Raw genomic sequence first — 23,387 nt, 5'->3', positions numbered from 1 at the left:
CCCAGAAAGCCACATTTACGGCCATGGGAGGCCTCGATATAGTTGGGAAAATTTTCACTTATCAGAAAGTCTTGTTTTTTTTTGCTTCTGCTTCCAAGTAAATGAAGTAAACCTGCACGAAGGATGTGAGATTTGCTGGAGGACCCTGGAAAAAGTATAGATTAGAGCTGAATGTCACATCTGCCGCCTGGTCACTCAAACAAACATTAGTCCTCTTCCATTAGGCCAATATGTCCATCCATATGATGACAGCATGGAAGGGTTGTCTACCCTAGACAATAATTGTTTTTAGTAGAAGGATCCCCTGAGGAAAGCTCATCATACAGAAACCTGGAGGTGGTCAGTATTTAGACAGCACTCCCACAGGAGACATGAGGTACTACAGCTTGTCATTAATAACTGAACCGGGTCCATCAGAACGATTGGCAGTCATTCCACAGTGTATCATAGATCAGGTTCCAGATCATAGGACTGACATCTCATAACTAGGTTTGACTCCGGGACCCTTAAATGGAGAAGACTGGAGGCATGAATGTAAAAAATATTTGGTTTGTTCGGTACAAGATTTGCACATGATTGTGTTTTTGCCATATAAAGTCAGAAAATTATATAAATGGTGTAAATGGTATTAATCAGATTTTTTATGTTAAAGGTATTTTTATTATTCGATTTCAATTTTATATATTTCTATATTAAGAATATGTTTAAAAAAATCTTACAATTTTCATTCTGAAATGTTTCAGAAGTATCATTATTATCACAGACAGGATTACAATGACTGATAACACCTCTATATAGTAGATAACACAGGATCCACCATTCACAATAGGTGATGTCACAGCTCACCTCCTCCTCCTGTACAATGACTGATAACACCTCTATATAGTAGATAACACAGGATCCACCATTCACAATAGGTGATGTCACAGCTCACCTCCTCCTCCTGTACAATGACTGATAACACCTCTATATACAGCAGATAACACAGGATCCACCATTCACAATAGGTGATGTCACAGCTCACCTCCTCCTCCTGTACAATGACTGATAACACCTCTATATAGTAGATAACACAGGATCCACCATTCACAATAGGTGATGTCACAGCTCACCTCCTCCTCCTGTACAATGACTGATAACACCTCTATATAGTAGATAACACAGGATCCACCATTCACAATAGGTGATGTCACAGCTCACCTCCTCCTCCTGTACAATGACTGATAACACCTCTATATACAGCAGATAACACAGGATCCACCATTCACAATAGGTGATGTCACAGCTCACCTCCTCCTCCTGTACAATGACTGCTAACACCTCTATATACAGCAGATAACACAGGATCCACCATTCACAATAGGTGATGTCACAGCTCACCTCCTCCTCCTGTACAATGACTGATAACACCACTATATACAGTAGATAACACAGGATCCACCATTCACAATAGGTGATGTCACAGCTCACCTCCTCCTCCTGTACAATGACTGATAACACCTCTATATACAGTAGATAACACAGGATCCACCATTCAGAATAGGTGATGTCACAGCTCACCTCCTCCTCCTGTACAATGACTGATAACACCTCTATATACAGTAGATAACACAGGATCCACCATTCACAATAGGTGATGTCACAGCTCACCTCCTCCTCCTGTACAATGACTGATAACACCTCTATATTCAGTAGATAACACAGGATCCACCATTCACAATAGGTGATGTCACAGCTCACCTCCTCCTCCTGTACAATGACTGATAACACCTCTATATTCAGTAGATAACACAGGATCCACCATTCACAATAGGTGATGTCACAGCTCACCTCCTCCTCCTCCTGTACAATGACTGATAACACCTCTATATACAGTAGGTAACACAGGATCCACCATTCACAATAGGTGATGTCACAGCTCACCTCCTCCTATGTTGCACTGTGTATTGCTAGCTGCAGAATGAGTTAACTGAGCGTCCATCAGTGAGTCTCATTCTGACAGTCCAATGGGCGACTTTCTCACCTTTTAAAAAAATCTTTTTCTAAGCTCCTCTCAGCTGTTTTTTGACCATAGACCACATTAAAGTTGAATGTGCAGTAAAACAAAGAACCTGTAAAAGCCAAACGGTGCAAAATGTTTAATGAAACCCAATTGCAAAAACCAGTTTTAGTCCCAAATACATGCATTACATCAAAATACCACACTTTTAACATACCGTAATTTTTTTTTCTTGACAGTGGAAATTTTATAGGAAAATGATTAAAAAATAACAGAAAAAAAAACAGAAAAAAGAATAAAAGTAAAAATAACTGCCTAAGAAAATTACAAAAAAAAACATAAAACTGCAACATTTATTTTGTACTTCGTTCACCGGTGGCAGCAACTCCTGTCTGAGAAAAACGGTGAGCAGCTCCCTTGTATTTACGAGTATAATTAGAATAAAAAAAATAAAAAAGAATCTAAAAGCCGAGTCTTGGGCTCCGGGAACCTCAGGAGGCCTTGATATAATTGCCAGACGTGCCTTTGGTTCGCTTCCACTCGTCAGACCCCCTTTCTCCGCTAAATGTCACGCTGCCACTTAAGTGCCTAATGTACGGTGAGGTTCACAAAGTTACAGCAATTTAGGAGCTTGAAAAAATAAAAAATAAAAAATAAAGATTCGAGGGAATCCATCTACTTAGCAAATTTAGGTGTATAATAATGCCATTATACGAGAAAGAAGGTTTTTACAGTTTTTTTTTTCTTTTTTCTTTCAGCAGGTGGATATTACGAGATCATTAAATTCCAAATCCTGATTTCTTAGACATCTGTAATTTTATTCCACACCTTCCCACGTGTCAGAAAGTAAAGGGTTATTTACTAATATAAAAAGTACACACAATAAAATTTCAACAACTGACAACCCCGCCCCCCGTGGGGACTGTATTGGTTGTCACTTAGCTTTTCCAGGAACGTATAGAACTAGTAAAAGGTTAAAAAGACCTTTTCTCCTCTCTGTGAAAGATTAACACATAAAGCAAAAAAAATATAATTAAATATTCTTTTCACTTTTTAATTCTATTTTTTTTTCTTCCGGTGCTGTTTTTAAGTTATGTACTTGGACCTGAACTTGTGTACACAGCTTCAGCATGGCATTACAAGGCAAAACATCTGGCTGGTTTGGGTTTCATTTGCCAAAAGCAGCTTTTTGCCATGGGAATTGGACGAGACCCCTTTGGACAGCACAGGACCCCTACTAAATAATACAGAATGGAAATGGCAACATAAAAGCCATGTGTGCTTTGGGGGAGGAAATGCATACTACTCCACTAATTATATTTTTTTTAGTCCATTAAAAGAATCTGACAGTAACAATCTAGGGTAAATCAGCCATAAAAAAGTATAGTAAATAAAAAAAATTACGAATTTTTCAAAATATCTATTATGTATATATGCATTGTATATATGCATTATATATGCATTACTTCACTGCAAGTTCATTTTACAGAACGCGGTGATCTCATTCTCTCAATTTTAGACTCTGATTAATGTCGCTCAGCTCAGAAATGCAAAAAAATATAAAAAAGAATAAAAAAAGAATAAATCCCTTTGCGGTATTACTCTGCTGGATACCTCCCGCGTTTCGCTCTCTTTAATCATCTCATCATTAAGAAATATGTCACAGTTTAACATGACTTTGAAGACGAGGTAAAAATGATAGAAATGGAAAAAATGCATTATGGAGATCGGGGAAAGAAATGAAGGTGGGAGATAGGAAGGCTTGACGGAAGTTTGCATTTATAGTGTTTCTTTGTGGCGAAATAGTGATAGGATAACACAACAGATTACTAAATGCCCAATTTCGGATTAAGCCGCCCAAAGAAGGCCCAACTATAACACGACTTTCAGATAAACTTCCAAAATAGATGTCCGATAGAGGTCACACAAGAGGTACTGTTACATGATGACTAGGGCTCACTGCAACCCCGTGGGAAAGTGAAGCAGCGCCGCTCACCATGGGGATGTCCTCTAACAAGATATTGAAGACTCATAACACCTGGAATCCCCACCGATCAACGGATACCCGGTACCAAGACCTACCAACGCAACCCTGTTGGAAAGCGAAGCAGTGCTGGCCCACCATCGGGATGTCCTTAACCAAGATATTGGAGACTCATAACACCTGGAATCCCCACCGATCAACGGATACCCATTACCATGACCTACCACTGCAACCCCGTGGGAAAGTGAAGCACCACTGGCGCACCATGGAGATGTCCTCATCCAAGATATTGAAGACTCACAACACCTGGAATCACCATCGATCAATGGATACCTGGTACCATGACTATGATGTTCTATCTCCATATACTATGGTGACCACCAAGTGATCGGTTACGTGTTGAGGTGCCAGTTGACGGACACGGTAACCTGGTCCTGGACCACTACTGATCTATTAAATCTATCTATTAAATTCTAAGAGGAAGTCATTAATGTATCAGTTTCAGGTGACCCATTTTGTCAGATGTTATGATAAAAGACCCTTACGAAAAATGTTGGCATCAAATTTTCAAAAATGTTTGGACCTCAGGGATCAGTTAACACTATTTTAAGATGGGGTCTCGTAGTAGTGGGCATACTGTAACAGTAAACTAGGCCACAGAGTCAAGATAAATTTTTGTTGCATCAACCAATTAACTATGAGCAATGGTGGGCTTTCAACAGTTCCCAAAGAAGATGTTGGGAAAAGAGGTAGTTTGGAATTCAACATATCCCATCCTTTGTTTCAGTGGGGGATAAGCTTCACGAAGGGTGCACTGGAGAAGGTTTACTCCTCTTTTCACATAAAGAAATGGAAGATATACAGAAGATGATGGTGGAATGGGTGATGTCAACACATTTTTTGGCCATGCTACTTGTGGCTAACAGGCAATTGGGGGTAGTGAATGTGTAGATGTACGAGCAATTATCTGGGTGAGTGAGTAAGTGGGCACATGGAGAATTCTGTGCTCCTGGGTCATTGAGTATCAGCAGGAGTAGGTGTATGAGTTTTTATCGTTTCATGGGTGGATGACCAAAAAAGATTGGGCGTTGTAATTCAGCATGTTGTGGAAGAGTCGCTTGACCCCTCGAGTGGCTCCTGCCGGAGCCACTGGAAAAGGTGGCTTTCATCTACTTCCTATGGAGACCTTAGTATGTACACTTGGCCCCAGGTTACTGCATAAGTGAAGTTTTTGTTGGCTCGGTCTTCAATAACAAATCTAATTAATTGAATTACCTTCTAAAGCATTAGATCCAATCCGTCCACCTAGAACCCAAATTCAGACTCCGTAAATTTGCTTTACCTCACATGGGATAATTGTAACATACCACGATACCAAAAAATTGCCCAAAATAAATTGAAACATACATTTTAATTGGAAATACTCCCAAAGATTCAGTCTAGCAAGGATAATGTTCACATCTCCTTGTTGGCCACATTCATTCACCACCAGAACCAATTGATGGGTAGGGTATATACTGTACATGTTCTTCCTACTATTATTTTTTCACTTTCTGAGACTAAAATACAAAATTATGAAATTTTAAACTAATTATGAGACGGTTTAGGGATGCTGACAATTATTACTAATAAAATCCTAAAAAACACTTAAGCCGTTCCCGGGAACCTCACCTGAGGAGACTCAGTCATTTGGAAAACTGTCAATTTCATGACCTTCTTTCCACTGAAAACAAAATTTTATGGGGTCTGTTGGGTCATAAATGCCAGGTTGATCCTAATTAGGCTAGATTTGCGTTTGTGATCTCATATGCTCAGCAGGTATGTCCCTAACAGTGGGCATAATCAGGCATCCGGCCACCATAGAGAAGCGTAAATAAATGTTGTAGCTGGCCTCTGTATGAGAATGTGCAGTCTTCTGTGTTTTACTATGCAAATGGTATTCTGGTGGAGGCAAAAAAAAAGCACTTTTGGCCTCTGTGTAGTGAATGGAGGCCTACCAGAACAGTACTAATATGTCGGGAAAAGCTCTCAAAGTAAGGACATTGGGCTAACATCGGCCAAAACCGTTGATGTCAACTGGCTTGGCCAAAAGTCTAATATGCATAGAGGCCTCTCGACTCTCGACTGATGATGTTGTAGAAGATAAGGATCTGGCAAGTTCGATTTCGGACTGTTGATCCTCTTGTTCTTGGTGAGTAAGCCACCTTGGCAGATCCAATGTAAGGACATTGGACTAACATTGGTAAAAACTGCTGATATCAACTGGCTTGGCCAAAAGTTTAGTACGCATAGGGGCCTCCCGACTCTCGACAGATGATGTTGGCAAAGATAAGGATCTGGCAAGTACGATTTTGAAATGTTGATCCCCTTGATAATGGCGATAAGCCACCTTGGCAGAGCGAGAGCTCCTGTGTATTGAGGAATCAGGAGAGAGAGCTACCGACCCAACGATTGGCCAAACTATCGTTCGGCTGACAGCCTTTGTGCTTGGAGCCCCTTAGACCGTACGGTGAGGGCACAGAAAATGCCCTGAAGGCAATCGGCCTCCCCCTATGCAATGCAAAATGGCCCTCCGAAGATTGTTTTTCGTGTTTTCGTTCAAGGTTAGCAAAATAATGTCAGATGGACAATCAATATCCATTTAGAACTGTAGCCCGGGCAGCCGGTGAAAGTCTTCGAAGGTCCCGAATGAACCTATTTATTTTTTTTTAAGACATCAGGCATGAGGGAAATCCTTTCAATTGAGACGTAGTTGTGGCCGCGTCTTTGTGTCTGCTGCTCAACAAAAATAAACCTTGGACCGTTGCTAACATTTATTCTAAATGTGAGGCCCATTACACTGTCAGAGAATTCTGTTTTAATCCCTATTATCTCCTGAAGGATGGTGAAATTATACACCGTGGAAGCGGAAAAAAACACAAACTGCTTGTATTATTAGAACGATCTTAAAAAATAGAGGTCAATTAAACCAAATAAGAAAATTTGGGCCAAAAATACCTTAAGACATTTTGCAGCAAACATATGGAATTACTTAGAAAGAAGTAAAAAAAAGAAGAAAAAAGATTAAGTGACTATGATAAAGTTTCAAGAGGTAAATAACAAGTAGATTTTTTTTAGTAGAAGCTGAGGTTGGAGAAAATAATAATTTGGAGGGAAATTTACAATAATTTTTTTAAAAAAGCTGATAAAAATATATATATACATATTCTTTGTAGAATCCACAGTAATCAGTTAATGACACACAAAAAAAATAAACGTTGCGAAGAAATACTTTTTAAGAAAATAAAACACATAAAACCTTTAAATTTACAAAAATTCATTGGCCAAAATAAAAAGTAGATTTTTTTTTAACAAGAAGAACCCAGAATTGAAAAAAACCAAAATAGTTAAAATATGTATTAGGTATTCTTTAATCAATCTCTTAAAATAATAATGATAATACTACTACTACTACTACTACTACTACTACTACTAATAAGAATAAGAAGAATAATAAATAATAATAAAAAATTGCAAGACCTCCTCCCAAAAATTTCTTAGGAGGAAAAAATAGCTAAAAAACTAAAATAATCCAGACGAAGACTTACAAGCTGTCTAAAATTCCTGAAGTAAATTAACAAGTAGATATTCTCAAGAACTTTAGATTGGAAAAAAAAATCTTTGGGGAATTTCCAATAAATCTCCTAACTCATTAACAATAAAAAAAAAGTGGAAAAAGAGAGAAAAAAAAAAGAATCTGATTGGAATTGTAATTTTTAAAAACTTCTCTATAATAATGTATGCACCCTTATCCTTTAGAGAATTAACTCATTAGCAGAAGTGTTCCGCCGATGATCTGCGCGAGAAGTTTCTCTCCCGACTTTCACACTCAGTGTAATAAATAATTATTCAGAATGTCTCTTTACCAGTATTATGCCGCTCGTTAGAAGGTCACGCATAATAGACAGCAGGTTCATTACTTCTCATGCATCTTGCATTCAAATTCTACATTATTCCATTTTCTTGTGTTTTCCTTGAGTCTCGTAAAGGAATAAAAAAGAAAAATCCTCTTTGATTATTTTAAGAAAAAAAAAATCATCTTTACGCACTGTATTCTTCTATTTTGGCATGATGATAAAAGGTCATTACAGGGGAAATATGTTCATTGCTAACGCTCGATCTAATTGTTATAATTTAAATATTGCCTTGCGCAGGCGTGTATTCCGGAGGACAGAGAATGAACTTCAATCCAATATTGCTGCCAGCATACAGCCAGCAGGTAAGGAAAGGGTGAATCAAACACCCGAAAACCCCGCCCATATGACCCAAAACTGGTCCCGCCAAATTTAGGTGACAGGTTCCCTTTAAGGATTATGGAGACCACTGTGCTCTTAGAAACCTTGAGTACTGCAGAAATTCTGTTGTAACCTTGGGCAGATCTGTGCCTTGCCACAATTCTGTTTCTGAGCTCCTTGGCCAGTTCCTTTGGCCTCATGATTCTCATTTGGTCTGACATGCACTGTGAGCTGTGAGGTCTTATATAGACAGGTGTGCGCCTTTCCAAATCAAGTCCTATCAGTGTAATTACACACAGCTGGACTCCAATGAAGGAGTAGTACCATCTCAAGGAGGAACACAAGGAAATGGACAGCATGTGACTTATATATGAGCATCTGAGCAAAGGGGCTGAATACTTATGATCATGGGATATTTCAGTTTTTCTTTTTTCATTAAATTTACAAAAATTACTACATTTCTGTTTTTTTTCAGTCAAGATGGGGTGCAGAGTGTAGATTAATGAGAAAAAATGAACTTTTTGAATTTACCAAATGGTCGCAATGAAAAAAAGAGTGAATAAATTAAAGGTGTATGAATACTTTCCGTACCCACTGTAGTGGGGATCCCAGTAGTGGGACCCCAAGCAATCAACAAGTTGCTGAGTTGGGAAAATCCCGTTAATTAAATATATTAGAGCAACCCTCCAGTTTGGCAAACTTATTATCTGGGTGCTACAGCCAACGGTGGCGAACGTGGATTTGAGCCACATGACCAGGCCTACCCAGGATGGGGCGTAGCTAAGTGGTTGCCCGCTGCTCACTGGCATACAGTAGCTGTTTTCTTTGGCCGTTCAATGACAATATTGTGTGGGAATCATGTGTCAGGGTTATATTGTTTATTATTTTATGTATGCAGTTTTTACAATTATGAGATGGCAAAAATTCTATAAAACTGTCACTTAAAAGATGCTTAAAACCCCCCAAAAATGACAAAAAAAAGAAAATTGGTACACGTGGCCATCAAGTACTTTTGATCCAGACAGCTTAGGTCACACCCATGATTTACTACCTCAGGGGTGGCTCAGGGGCTACTTTGCCGCACCCCTTGTAATATGACCGTAGCCTTTGGCGAGGCCATAAATGACGACATCTAAGGGGAAAAACATGTTCTACAGACATCCTCTTGATATGAACTATATAAAATCCACCATATTTATACATTTTTCTTAATGAAAAATTAGAAAATGACAGATATTAAGCAACAACAACATGCAAATATCAAATTTAAAAGAGTTTTCCACTACTTTTTCAAGAGACTTTACAGACGCAAGGGATCATTATAAAATATTTAATATCTCTCCAAATCCCCCTATCTCCAGTGGCTTCTACAGGAACCATAAGAGAAGATATCCTGTACATTCAGTCACATGACCACTGATTGGGTGCAGTGTCGGTTGACTGGTGGACAGATAGACATCTCTTCTGTCCAATTAATCAACTATTTGCTGAAGCCACTAATTGGCTGAAGGGTTAAGTGACAGGTTAATGAGACGTCATCCCACCGAAATCCATCAATCATCTGATCCTCCCACAATTCAGAGGTTGTTCATTACATGGTTGGTCTGTCATCACTTCTGGTCCTACCGAAGACCACAAGAGTAGCGGAACTGGAATGACAAGGTTTTCTTAATTTTCTAGCAACCACTCCTCTCTGGTAAGATTAAAAAAGTAATGGAAAACTCCTTTGAGGCTAGCGTGGGACGAAAGCATGTACCATGAACTGAGATGTGTCATGCAAAATTGATATAAATCTATGGGATTCATGATGAAGTCCACCTTGACTGGTGGCATCATGTTCTCCATAGGAAATGTATATTATACAGAGCTTCTACGAAAATATGATGGGTGACTTGACTCGAGTTGCCCACTAGTTACTTAATTCTTCTATCACACTTGATTCTGGATATCATGGCACATGTCTCCATCTTGCCTTGGCCTTACATTCATGATAAGACAATGGGAGTTGGTGTTCCCAATATCAGTCCACCTGGGTGCAGCAGACCTCGCTTTGGCACAGGTGGATCTGTCACAACAAGACCATGGATTGATCTACCTGTGCTCCTGTGAGTATATCCTGAAAACTGGAACTGTTGACTGTCCCCGAGGACTGTGGTTGGGAAACACTGTTCTAGAGCGGGATTCATCAACTCCACATCTTGAAGGTCTGTAAGACAATAGGTGTAACAAGTTGGGGTTTTAGACTTAGTTTCATGAAGATGTTCACCATACTTTAAAGACAAGACTACCGTGCACTCTTGGGTTCATGGCAACATAATAACGAGTGGACAAGTCTCATCCTCCCATTTACATAGAAACCTCCAATTTGGTGAAAGATGAAGTTAAAATCGTATGATTTAAGAGCTGTTATGAATACATGTTAATTCTTCCAGAGGTTACATAGGATTTAAAACATGTCGGAATATTTCCAAAAACAGCATCACACCTGTCCAAATTCATTCGCTTCAAAGGCGCTTATCAGTAATACCATTCACAACCCATGAACCAATATAGAGTTTTTTTGGAATGAAGCCACCATTTTTTTTCTCATCTTTTTCAACCCCTTCAAGGTGTGAACTATGTTCCCCTATATTAGACACCTCAAGTTCCACTTATCTGGTCTATAGACGTGGATGACAAAAAAAGATAAGGTTATCCGATCAGATCCGTGTGAATTTGGAAGCAATTTATGGACAATTGTTCTATTTATCTTTTGTAGATCCCACCAAAATTGAACACAACCATCTAAAACTGTGGTGGTCAACCCAACTGCCTAAAGTGCAGCCCTTGACTTCTCCAGGTTCGTTAATCACATTCAACCTGGGATTTATTTTTTGTCAAGTGAAAGATGGCACATCAAGCCCATGAGGGCTGCCACTTGGGAATCACTTAGGTTGCACAAAGGGTTGTGCCAAGAATCTAAATTGTCACCCATCCATAGGAAAAATGATAATTTGGGTCATTCGCCACTGAAACTTACCCGATGCTGAGAATCTTGGTCTGAATTGCCACATGTTAATACTTCATAAGTATCACGGCTCCACTTCAGGTCTAAGATACTGTTGGAGATAGTTGAGTCTCCGACAGTGCCATAATCAATGAATGGAGCCACAGAGTGGATGTGGGGCTATCTTTATATATAGAGATCCTTCTGGAATTCAATGGAATCCCACAAGTAAGAATACATTTCATAAAATTGCACCAAAATTAATGGTGTCCTGGGCAAAAGCCTAATTTATTTGATAAATTGATTGGAAACCAGGCGTTTACGAAGCAGATCTCCCGCAACTTCTCCATATCTCGATTCCATAGACTGACCAGTCTCTCCTTATACATATCAATAGGGACCTTCCTCAAAATAGTCATCGGAGATATATAGACCTTGGCTGGTTCTACAAACTATGTTTTCTCCGAAGCCTCACAGATCGACAGAGTAAAATATACACGACTGCACTGGTGATTGCGGATCGTGCAGCATGAATCAGATGACACGTTCCGCGTAAATGAAAAACTTAATTTTTCTACTTATTTCCTCAGCACAATTATAGGAAATGAAGAATAATAAAACAAGAAAAAAATAAAAATAAAAAAATTGTCGAATCATCCGGCAAAATAGATATTATTGCACCACATAATAGTAATTACAAACAATGTCACAATAGCAGAAAAATCTAAATTCTTTTCCCACCTAATGAATAAAAGGGAAAAATAGAATATGGAACAAACCCAAATCTTCCATTATTATGCACACAAAGACGGATAAAACGCCTTTGTTTGTGATTCCATGGAATATGAGCCACAGACATGATAACTGCAGTAACAATGTGATAAAGATATGAATAATAGTGATTTTCTGTGTTCAGTACCAAAGTGATATTATAAAATAGAAGGTGAACACTTTGGGAGACCATATCCCCATCTGGAAATTCAAGAATATTACTAAATTACTGATATTAGGAGCAGAAGATGGACTGGATATGCGTAGGAAGGGAAGGAAGCAGTATTATAGTAGTTATATTCCTGTATATAGGAGCAGTATTATAGTAGTTATATTCTTGTACATAGGAGCAGTATTATAGTAGTTATATTCTTGTACATAGGAGCAGTATTATAGTAGTTATATTCTTGTACATAGGGGCAGTATTATAGTAGTTATATTCTTGTACATAGGTGCAGTATTATAGTAGTTATATTCTTGTACATATGGGGCAGTATTATAGTAGTTATATTCTTGTACATAGGGGCAGTATTATAGTAGTTATATTCTTGTACATATGGGGCAGTATTATAGTAGTTATATTCTTATACATAGGGGGCAGTATTATAGTAGTTATATTCTTGTACATAGGTGCAGGATTATAGTAGTTATATTCTTATACATAGGGGGCAGTATTATAGTAGTTATATTCTTGTACATAGGTGCAGTATTATAGTAGTTATATTCTTGTACATATGGGGCAGTATTATAGTAGTTATATTCTTGTACATAGGTGCAGTATTATAGTAGTTATATTCTTGTACATATGGGGCAGTATTATAGTAGTTATATTCTTGTACATAGGGGCAGTATTATCTATATATATAATTGTCTAAGGGTTTTTCCGTCTGTCTTTCTGTCTGTCTGTCTGTCTTTCTGTCTTTCTGTCTGTCTGTCTGTCTGTCCTGGAAATCCCGCGTCTCTGATTGGACCAATCAGCGACGGGCACAGTATCGACGTAGATGTCATAATGGTTGCCATGGCGACGATGATGTCATAAAGGTTGCCTCGACCAATCAGCGACGGGCACAGTCTGCCGCGAATTCTGGAATCATCATTGTCCATATACTACGGGGACATGCATATTCTAGAATACCCGATGCGTTAGAATCGGGCCACAATCTAGTAGTAGTTATATTCATGTACATAGGGGAACTATTATAGTAGTTATATTCTTGTACATAGGGGGCAGTATTATAGCAGTTATATTCTTGTACATAGGGGCAGTATTATAGTAGTTATATTCTTGTACATAGGGGCAGTATTATAGTAGTTATATTCTTGTACATAGGAAGCAGTATTATAGGAGTTATATTCTTGTACATAGGATGCAGTATTATAGTAGTTATATTCATGTACATAGGAGGCAGTATTATAGTAGTTATATTCTTGTACATAGGGGGCAATATTATAGTAGTTATATTCGTATACATAGGGGGCAGTATTATAGTAGTTATATTCTTGTACATAGGTGCAGTATTATAGTAGTTATATTCTTGTACATAGGGGGCAATATTATAGTAGTTATATTCTTGTACATAGGGGAAGTATTATAGTAGTTATATTCTTGTACAAAGGAGCAGTATTATAGTAGTTATATTCTTGTACATAGGGGCAGTATTATAGTAGTTATATTCTTGTACATAGGGAGCAGTATTATAGTAGTTATATTCTTGTACATAGGGGCAGTATTATAGTAGTTATATTCTTGTACATAGGGAGCAGTATTATAGTAGTTATATTCTTGTACATAGGAGGCAGTATTATAGTAGTTATATTCATGTACATAGGAGGCAGTATTATAGTAGTTATATTCTTGTACATAGGGGCAGTATTATAGTAGTTATATTCTTGTACATAGGAGCAGTATTATGGAAGTTATATTCTTGTACATAGAGGCAGTATTATAGTAGTTATATTCTTGTACATAGGGGGCAGTATTATAGTAGTTATATTCTTGTACATAGGAGCAGTATTATAGTAGTTATATTCTTGTACATAGGAGCAGTATTATAGTAGTTATATTCTTGTACATAGGAGCAGTATTATAGTAGTTATATTCCTGTACATAGGGGCAGTATTATAGTAGTTATATTATTGTACATAGGGGCAGTATTATAGTAGTTATATTCTTGTACATAGGAGCAGTATTATAGTAGTTATATTCTTGTACATAGGGGCAGTATTATAGTAGTTATATTCTTGTACATAGGGGGCAGTATTATAGTAGTTATATTCTTGTACATAGGGGCAGTATTATAGTAGTTATATTGTTGTACATAGGGACAGTATTATACTGGTTATATTGTTGTACGTAGGGTGCATTATTTACTGTTCTTTTGGATAATTATTATAGCAAATTGTAATCTCTGGGGATTAATGTAATATTGGCAAGTACTTTTGTAATATATTCTATTTATTCTGCAGCTATCCATTAATTATTTAATCTTGAGAGAAATCTTCTCCCAGGTATATTTTCTTTTTCCATCTTGTCGTAGTATAAGGAACGTTAGTAAAACTAACTGGTAATTACCATATAACTTTTCTGAATGAAATGTCACTAACAGTCGGCTGCAGAGGGATTACTCCAGACACAGAAATATACAACTGTCCTCTAAATGAAGATGTATGTATCAGGTTCAGCTGAGCGGTTCAATTCTGAATCTTTTTCCTCTTTTAAAGATGTATTTTTTCCTTTTTAGGACTCTAAGGTTGTCATTGTTGTTTCTCTGGGGCAGCAAAATGGTTGTATTTGTGTTGTGAAAGGGATTGTGGACGCGCTACTGATCAAGCCAAGGTAGTCTAGGCAGGAAACTCTTGGCCATCATGGCGATCTGGGCTGGGTGGAGAAGATGTCACTTGTTAGTCCACTCAATGTGATTATGTATTGTGTTGTGAAAGTTCATCAGATCAGTGGTGTAATCGCATGTATGGTCTGCAGCTTTTCCATTTTCTGTAGATTGGATGTATAGATTTATCAAGTCAATTCCATTTTTTTAACACCGTTTTTCTACCCAGAAGACTTCGAGATCAGAGTCTTTCTAGGTTTCTAAAGTGCATGCAAGATTAAATAAATGTTCCCTTCCCTCTGGCCGGCTGCTGACCATCGCCAACAACATGTTCATCAAATGAATCTGTAAAAAGAGCAGACAAGCTGGTGACAGTGGCCTCGGGACTCGCCGATAGGATTATCGGACACGTATACCGCCTGCTAAATACAAAGACCGAGAGCAGCCAGGGACATAATTAATACTCCGCCTTTATTCTTCATGACATTATTTTAGAAAAGCGACGAAAGTGACAAAGAGATGCCCCAATCGATTGCATTGATTAAAGGTAAAAAAAAATATCAAGTGTGGGCATTTCTAAAATAATTAATGGGGGTCGTGTCTGCTGAGTAAGCACTTCTCATTACTTGGATCTAGCTTTTCTATTAACCCATCTTACTCTTTCACCATGTTTACATATGCCCCTACAATGTTTGCTCCACTAGTCCTCTCTCTCCTTCCCTATCACAAATCCCAGCACTAACCTAGTAATCATCTCCCCTTCCCTCCCCACCTGTCCTCCTCTGCTGACCTGCTCCTCAACCTCAAATCTGTCCTAAGAACACATAAAACAAGTCGGCCACTCCCTTTCTCCCACCTGCTCTCTGTCTCTCTACTTCTCACTGCTGAAGACATATCTCCCATCCCTGGCCCCCCACATCTCATACCTCCCATTACTACTCCCTCCTATCGCTCCCTATCCAACATGAACTACCGCAATCTTTCCAACATAAAACCCGTGCCCCTGACGCCCGCCCCCCTGCTCCCTCTCTCTGGAGCACTCTGGAATGCCCGCTCAATCTGCAATAAGCTTCATGTGATTCACGACCTTTTTTTCTCCCGCAATCTTGCCTTCCTTGGCCTCACAGAAACATGGCTAACACCCTCTGACAACGCCTCCTGTTATGACCCCAATGGCAGAGGGTCTCAGAAGTGATAACCAAGTCTGCAAACACAAAAACCAGCTCATAGGGCAGTGGTAACTAGGCTGACCGTATACCTGATCCTAGCACCACAAATAGCAGCAGCCGGGGAACGTACCTACGTTGGTTCTAGACGTCTCGCGCCAGCCGGAGAACTAACTAACCGTAGAAGGGAAAAGATAGACCTTTCTTGCCTCCAGAGAAAAGACCCCAAAAGTTGGATACAAGCCCCCAACAAATAATAACGGTGAGGTAAGAAGAAAAGACAAACGTAAGAATGAACTAGATTTTTAGCAAAGAGAGGCCCACTGACTAATAGCAGAATATAGGAAGATGACTTATACGGTCAGCAAAAACCCTATCAAAATCTCCACGCTGGATATTCAAGAACCCCCGAACCGTCTAACGGCCCGGGGGGAGAATATCAGCCCCCTAGAGCTTCCAGCAAAATCAGGAATCACATTTAGTACAAGCTGGACAAAAAAATAAGAGCAATGCAAATAACCAAAAAATAAGGAAGCAGGACTTAGCTTATTTTGCAAGAACCAGGACCAGCAGACAGGAGCAAACAGAAAGGAACTGATTACAACGATGCCAGGCACAAGCCTGAAAATCCAGGAAGCTTAAATAGCAACACCCCTGGACTAACGATACCAGGTGGGTACCAAGCAGAGGAAAGAAACTCAAAGTGTCATGTCGCTAGTGACCACAAGAGGGAGCCAAAAAATCCAATTCACAACAGTACCCCCCCTTAAGGAGGGGTCACCGAACCCTCACCAAGACCACCAGGACGATCAGGATGAGCAGCGTGAAAGGCACGAACCAAATCGGCCGCATGAACATCAGAGGCGACCACCCAGGAATTATCCTCCTGACCATAGCCCTTCCACTTGACCAGATACTGAAGCCTCCGTCTGGAGAGACGAGAATCCAAGATGTTCTCCACCACATACTCCATCTCGCCCTCAACCAACACCGGAGCAGGAGGCTCAACAGAAGGAACCACAGGCACAACGTAGCGCCGCAACAAAGACCTATGGAACACGTTGTGAATGGCAAACGACACCGGAAGATCCAAGCGAAAGGACACTGGATTAAGGATTTCCAAAATCTTATAAGGACCGATGAAGCGAGGCTTAAATTTAGGAGAGGATACCTTCATAGGAACAAACCGAGAAGACAGCCACACCAAATCCCCAACACGAAGTCGGGGACCCACACCGCGGCGGCGGTTGGCAAAACGCTGAGCCTTCTCCTGTGACAACTTCAAGTTGTCCACCACATGATTCCAGATCCGCTGCAACCTATCCACCACAGAATCTACCCCAGGACAGTCAGAGGGCTCAACATGTCCCGAGGAAAAACGAGGATGAAAACCAGAGTTGCAGAAAAATGGCGAAACCAAAGTAGCGGAACTAGCCCGATTATTAAGGGCAAACTCAGCCAATGGCAAGAAGGTCACCCAATCATCCTGATCTGCAGAAACAAAACACCTCAAATAAGCCTCCAGTGTCTGATTTGTTCGCTCCGTTTGACCATTAGTCTGAGGATGAAAGGCAGACGAAAACGACAAATCAATGCCCATCTTAGCACAAAAGGATCGCCAGAACCTGGAAACAAACTGGGATCCTCTGTCAGACACGATATTCTCAGGAATGCCGTGCAAACGAACCACATTCTGAAAGAACAAAGGAACCAGATCGGAAGAGGAAGGCAGCTTGGGCAAAGACACCAAATGGACCATCTTGGAAAAGCGATCACATACCACCCAGATGACAGACATGCCCTGAGACACCGGAAGATCTGAAATGAAATCCATGGAAATGTGTGTCCAAGGCCTCTTCGGGACAGGCAAGGGCAAGAGCAACCCGCTGGCACGAGAACAGCAAGGCTTAGCTCGAGCACAAGTCCCACAGGACTGCACAAATGACCGCACATCCCGTGACAAGGAAGGCCACCAAAAGGACCTAGCCACCAAATGTCTGGTGCCAAAAATCCCCGGATGCCCTGCCAACACCGAGGAATGAACCTCGGAAATGACTCTGCTGGTCCATTTATCAGGAACAAACAGTCTGTCAGGTGCACAAGAGTCAGGTCTACCAGACTGAAATCTCTGCAACACACGTCGCAAATCCGGAGAAATGGCTGACAAGATTACTCCCTCTTTAAGAATACCAGCTGGCTCTGAGACTACAGGAGAGTCAGGCACAAAGCTCCTTGAAAGAGCATCAGCCTTCACATTCTTTGAACCTGGTAAATACGAGACCACAAAGTCAAAACAGGAGAAAAACAATGACCAACGGGCCTGTCTAGGATTCAGGCGTTTAGCAGACTCGAGATACATCAGATTTTTGTGATCAGTCAAGACCACCACACGATGCTTAGCACCCTCGAGCCAATGACGCCACTCCTCAAATGCCCACTTCATGGCCAACAACTCCCGATTGCCAACATCATAATTCCGCTCAGCAGGCGAAAACTTCCTAGAAAAAAAAGCACATGGTCTCATTACCGAGCAACCAGCGCCTCTCTGCGACAAAACGGCCCATGCCCCGATCTCAGAAGCATCCACTTCAACCTGAAAGGGAAGTTAGACATCAGGCTGGCACAAAACAGGCGCCGAAGTAAACCGGCGCTTCAGCTCTTGGAAAGCTTCCACGGCTGCAGGAGCCCAGTTAGCAACATCAGAACCTTTCTTGGTCATATCCGTCAAAGGTTTAACAACGCTAGAAAAGTTAGCGATAAAACGGCGGTAGAAGTTCGCAAAACCCAAGAACTTCTGAAGACTCTTCACTGACGTGGGTTGAGTCCAATCATGAATAGCTCGGACCTTGACTGGGTCCATCTCCACCGCAGAAGGGGAAAAAATAAAACCCAAAAAGGGAACCTTCTGTACTCCAAAGAGACACTTTGAGCCCTTAACAAACAAAGCATTCTCACACAAAACCTGAAACACCATCCTGACCTGCTTTACATGGGAGTCCCAATCATCAGAAAAAAACAGAATATCATCCAGATAAACAATCATAAATTTATCCAGATACTTCCGGAAGATATCATGCATAAAGGACTGAAACACTGAAGGAGCATTAGAGAGCCCAAAAGGCATCACCAAGTACTCAAAATGACCTTCGGGCGTATTAAATGCAGTTTTCCATTCATCTCCCTGCTTAATGCGCACAAGGTTGTACGCACCACGAAGATCTATCTTGGTGAACCACTTGGCACCCTTAATCCGGGCAAACAAGTCCGACAACAGAGGCAAAGGATACTGAAATTTAACAGTGATTTTATTCAGAAGCCGATAGTCTATACAAGGTCTCAAAGATCCGTCCTTCTTGGCCACAAAAAAGAATCCCGCACCAAGAGGGGAAGAGGATGGACGGATATGCCCCTTCTCCAGAGACTCCTTGATATACGAACGCATTGCGGTATGCTCAGGTACAGACAGATTAAATAATCTTCCCTTAGGAAATTTACTACCTGGAATCAAATCTATAGCGCAGTCACAGTCCTTATGAGGCGGAAGAGCACTGGACCTGGACTCGCTGAATACATCCTGATAATCAGACAAATACTCAGGAACTTCCGAAGGAGTAGAGGAAGCAATAGACACCGACGGGGAATCACCATGAATTCCCTGACAGCCCCAACTAGACACAGACATTGCCTTCCAATCCAAGACTGGATTATGGGTCTGTAACCATGGCAGACCCAAAACGACCAAATCATGCATTTTATGCAGAACAAGAAAACGAATCACCTCCCGATGTTCAGGAGTCATGCACATGGTTACCTGTGTCCAAAACTGCGGCTTATTTTCCGCCAATGGCGTAGCATCAATACCTCTAAGAGGGATAGGATTTACCAACGGCTCAAGAACAAAACCACAGCGCTTGGCAAATGACAGATCCATAAGACTCAGGGCAGCACCTGAATCCACAAACGCCATAACAGGGTAGGAAGACAATGAGCAAATTAAAGTCACAGACAAAATAAATTTAGGTTGCAAATTACCAATGGCGACAGGACTAACAACCCTTGTTAGGCGTTTAGAGCATGCTGATATAACATGTGTAGAATCACCACAGTAAAAACACAACCCATTCTGACGTCTATGATTTTTCCGTTCATTTCTAGTCTGAATTCTATCACATTGCATTAAATCAGGGTGTTTGTTCAGACAACACCACCAGAGGATTAGCGGCTTTGCGCTCCCACAAACGCCGGTCAATTTGAATAGCCAGCGCTATGGAATCATTCAGACTTGTAGGAATGGAGAAACCCACCATCACATTCTTAATGGCTTCAGAAAGGCCATTTCTGAAATTTGCGGCCAGAGCACACTCATTCCACTGAGTAAGCACGGACCATTTCCGAAATTTTTGGCAATACACTTCAGCTTCATCCTGGCCCTGAGAGATAGCCAGCAAGGCTTTTTCTGCCTGAATTTCAAGATTGGGTTCCTCGTAAAGCAACCCGAGCGCCAGAAAAAACGCATCAATATTTGCCAATGCCGGATCTCCTGGCGCTAACGAGAAGGCCCAATCCTGAGGGTCGCCCCGCAAGAAAGAGATAACAATTTTAACTTGCTGAGCTGAGTCTCCAGACGAACGAGGTCTCAAAGATAGAAACAATTTACAATTATTCCTGAAATTCCTAAACTTAAATCGGTCTCCAGAGAACAGTTCAGGAATAGGTATTTTAGGTTCAGACATAGGACTACTGGTAACAAAATCTTGAATGCCCTGCACACGAGCAGCAAGCTGATCCACACTAGTAATCAAAGTCTGGACATTCATGTCTGCAGCAAGCACAAGCCACTCAGAGGTAAAGGGGAGGAAGAAAGAGTTCTCTAAAGAGAAAAAAAAAAAAAAACTCAGAATTTCCTTTCTTATTATCCCACTTCTGCAATGCATTAAACATTCACCTTTGGCCTGGCATACTGTTATGACCCCAATGGCAGAGGGTCTCAGAAGTGATAACCAAGTCTGCAAACACAAAAACCAGCTCATAGGGCAGTGGTAACTAGGCTGACCGTATACCTGATCCTAGCACCACAAATAGCAGCAGCCGGGGAACGTACCTACGTTGGTTCTAGACGTCTCGCGCCAGCCGGAGAACTAACTAACCCTAGAAGGGAAAAGATAGACCTTTCTTGCCTCCAGAGAAAAGACCCCAAAAGTTGGATACAAGCCCCCAACAAATAATAACGGTGAGGTAAGAAGAAAAGACAAACGTAAGAATGAACTAGATTTTTAGCAAAGAGAGGCCCACTGACTAATAGCAGAATATAGGAAGATGACTTATACGGTCAGCAAAAACCCTATCAAAATTTCCACGCTGGATATTCAAGAACCCCCGAACCGTCTAACGGCCCGGGGGGAGAATATCAGCCCCCTAGAGCTTCCAGCAAAATCAGGAATCACATTTAGTACAAGCTGGACAAAAAAATAAGAGCAATGCAAATAACCAAAAAATAAGGAAGCAGGACTTAGCTTATTTTGCAAGAACCAGGACCAGCAGACAGGAGCAAACAGAAAGGAACTGATTACAACGATGCCAGGCACCAGGCTGAAAATCCAGGAAGCTTAAATAGCAACACCCCTGGACTAACGAGCCAGGTGGGTACCAATCAGAGGAAAGAAACTCAAAGTGTCATGTCGCTAGTGACCACAAGAGGGAGCCAAAAAATCCAATTCACAACAGCCTCCCCTGCTGCGTTGTGTTACGGAGGCCTCCACTTCACCCACACTCCTCGACCCGGCAACAAACATGGTGGAGGAGTGGGTCTTCTCCTTTCTCCTAACTGCACCTTTAACCCAATCCCGCCTCTTCCCTCCCTTATCCTCCCCTCTTTTGAAGTGCATTCTGTCCGCATCTACTCTCCCTCCAACCTCCAAGTGGCCGTCATATACAGACCTCCAGGCCCAGCCACTGCCTTTATTGACCAATTCTCCACCTGGCTTCTTCACTTTCTCTCTGCTGACATTCCCACCATCATCATGGGTGACTTCAACATCCCCATTGATATCCTTCAGTCAACAGCCTCCAAACTTCTGTCCCTTACGTCATCCTTTGGACTTACTCAATGGTCCTCCGCAGCCACCCACACAGACGGGCATACACTAGACTTGGTATTCACCCGTCTCTGCTCTCTATCGAACTTCACCACCTCCCCTCTCCCTCTATCCGACCACCATCTGCTCACCTTCTCATCCCTGTCCTCCTCACCGGTCATCCATGTCCAGCAACATGCGCACCCATGCAGAAACCTTGCACACCTAGACACCCACACACTCTCTGACTCCATCCTACCACTGGCATCCATATCCTCACTCCAGGACAGACACTGCCACTGCTTTCTACAATGCCACTCTTGCATCAGCTATTGACACGGTTGCCCCTCTCGTTCATGGCAGAGTGCGTCGTACCAATAGACAACCCTGGCACAATAACACCACCAAAAAGCTCCGGCAAGTGTCCAGGGCTGCGGAGCGGCGTTGGAAGAAAACACACTCGCAAGATGACTTCACTGTATTCAAACAAGCAACGCTCGTTTTTAAATCTGCACTCACCTCTGCTAAACAGACCTACTTCACAACCCTCGTATCTTCCCTATCCTACAACCCCAAACAGTTATTCAAAACCTTTAACTCCCTCCTCCGCCCCCCACTGCCCCCTCCAACCTCCCTCATCTCTGCTGAGGACTTTGCCACACACTTTAAAAATAAGATCGACCAGACAAGGCAAGTCTTCATTGTTCAACCACCACAACCCCTTTGTATACCAGACCAATGCCCAAACCCCATAACCTCCCTATCCAACATCACTGAAGGGTGCTTAATTGTCTCCTCTCCAAATCGCACCTCACCACCTGTGCGCTCGACCCCATCCCATCCCACCTCCTCCCCAACCTCACCACCACACTTATTCTATCCCTAACCCACCTCTTCAACCTATCATTAACTTCTGGCACCTTCCCCTCTGCGTTCAAACATGCCACAATCACACCTATCCTTAAAAAGCCAACCCTCGATCCAACTGCTATGTCCAGCTATCGCCCAATATCGCTGCTCCCATTCGCTTCCAAACTCCTGGAGCAGCACGTCCATGCTGAACTCTCCTCCCACTTCTCATCTAACTTGTTGTTCGACAATCTACAATCTGGTTTCCGCCCCCATCACTCAACTGAGACTGCCCTGACCAAAATCACTAACGACCTACTTACCGCCAAAGCTACTGGACAATACACTGTACTCCTCCTTCTAGACCTGTCCTCTGCTTTCGACACAGTTGACCACTGCCTCCTACTACAGATCCTCTCCTCCTTTGGCATCAAAGACCTCGCCCTATCCTGGATC

General features: G+C 41.4%; 1 protein-coding gene across 8 annotated transcripts in view; it reads right to left on the bottom strand.

The window, feature by feature from the left end:
* The window catches only part of TENM4 (teneurin transmembrane protein 4), a 1,485,534-nt gene that overhangs the window by 448,352 nt on the left and 1,013,795 nt on the right, over nt 1-23,387 (bottom strand). For all 8 annotated transcript variants that reach the window (XM_077298663.1, XM_077298665.1, XM_077298666.1 and 5 more), the window contains one exon: nt 10,353-10,463. In XM_077298663.1, coding sequence (XP_077154778.1) covers nt 10,353-10,463 — 111 coding nt within the window. The remainder of the gene's footprint in view (nt 1-10,352; nt 10,464-23,387) is intronic.

Source organism: Ranitomeya variabilis, chromosome 3 (genome assembly GCF_051348905.1).
Source record: "Ranitomeya variabilis isolate aRanVar5 chromosome 3, aRanVar5.hap1, whole genome shotgun sequence".
In the NCBI taxonomy this organism is placed as follows: domain Eukaryota; kingdom Metazoa; phylum Chordata; class Amphibia; order Anura; family Dendrobatidae; genus Ranitomeya; species Ranitomeya variabilis.
The sequence above is the reverse complement of the archived record's forward strand: the minus strand, read 5'-3'. Positions and strand labels throughout refer to the sequence as shown.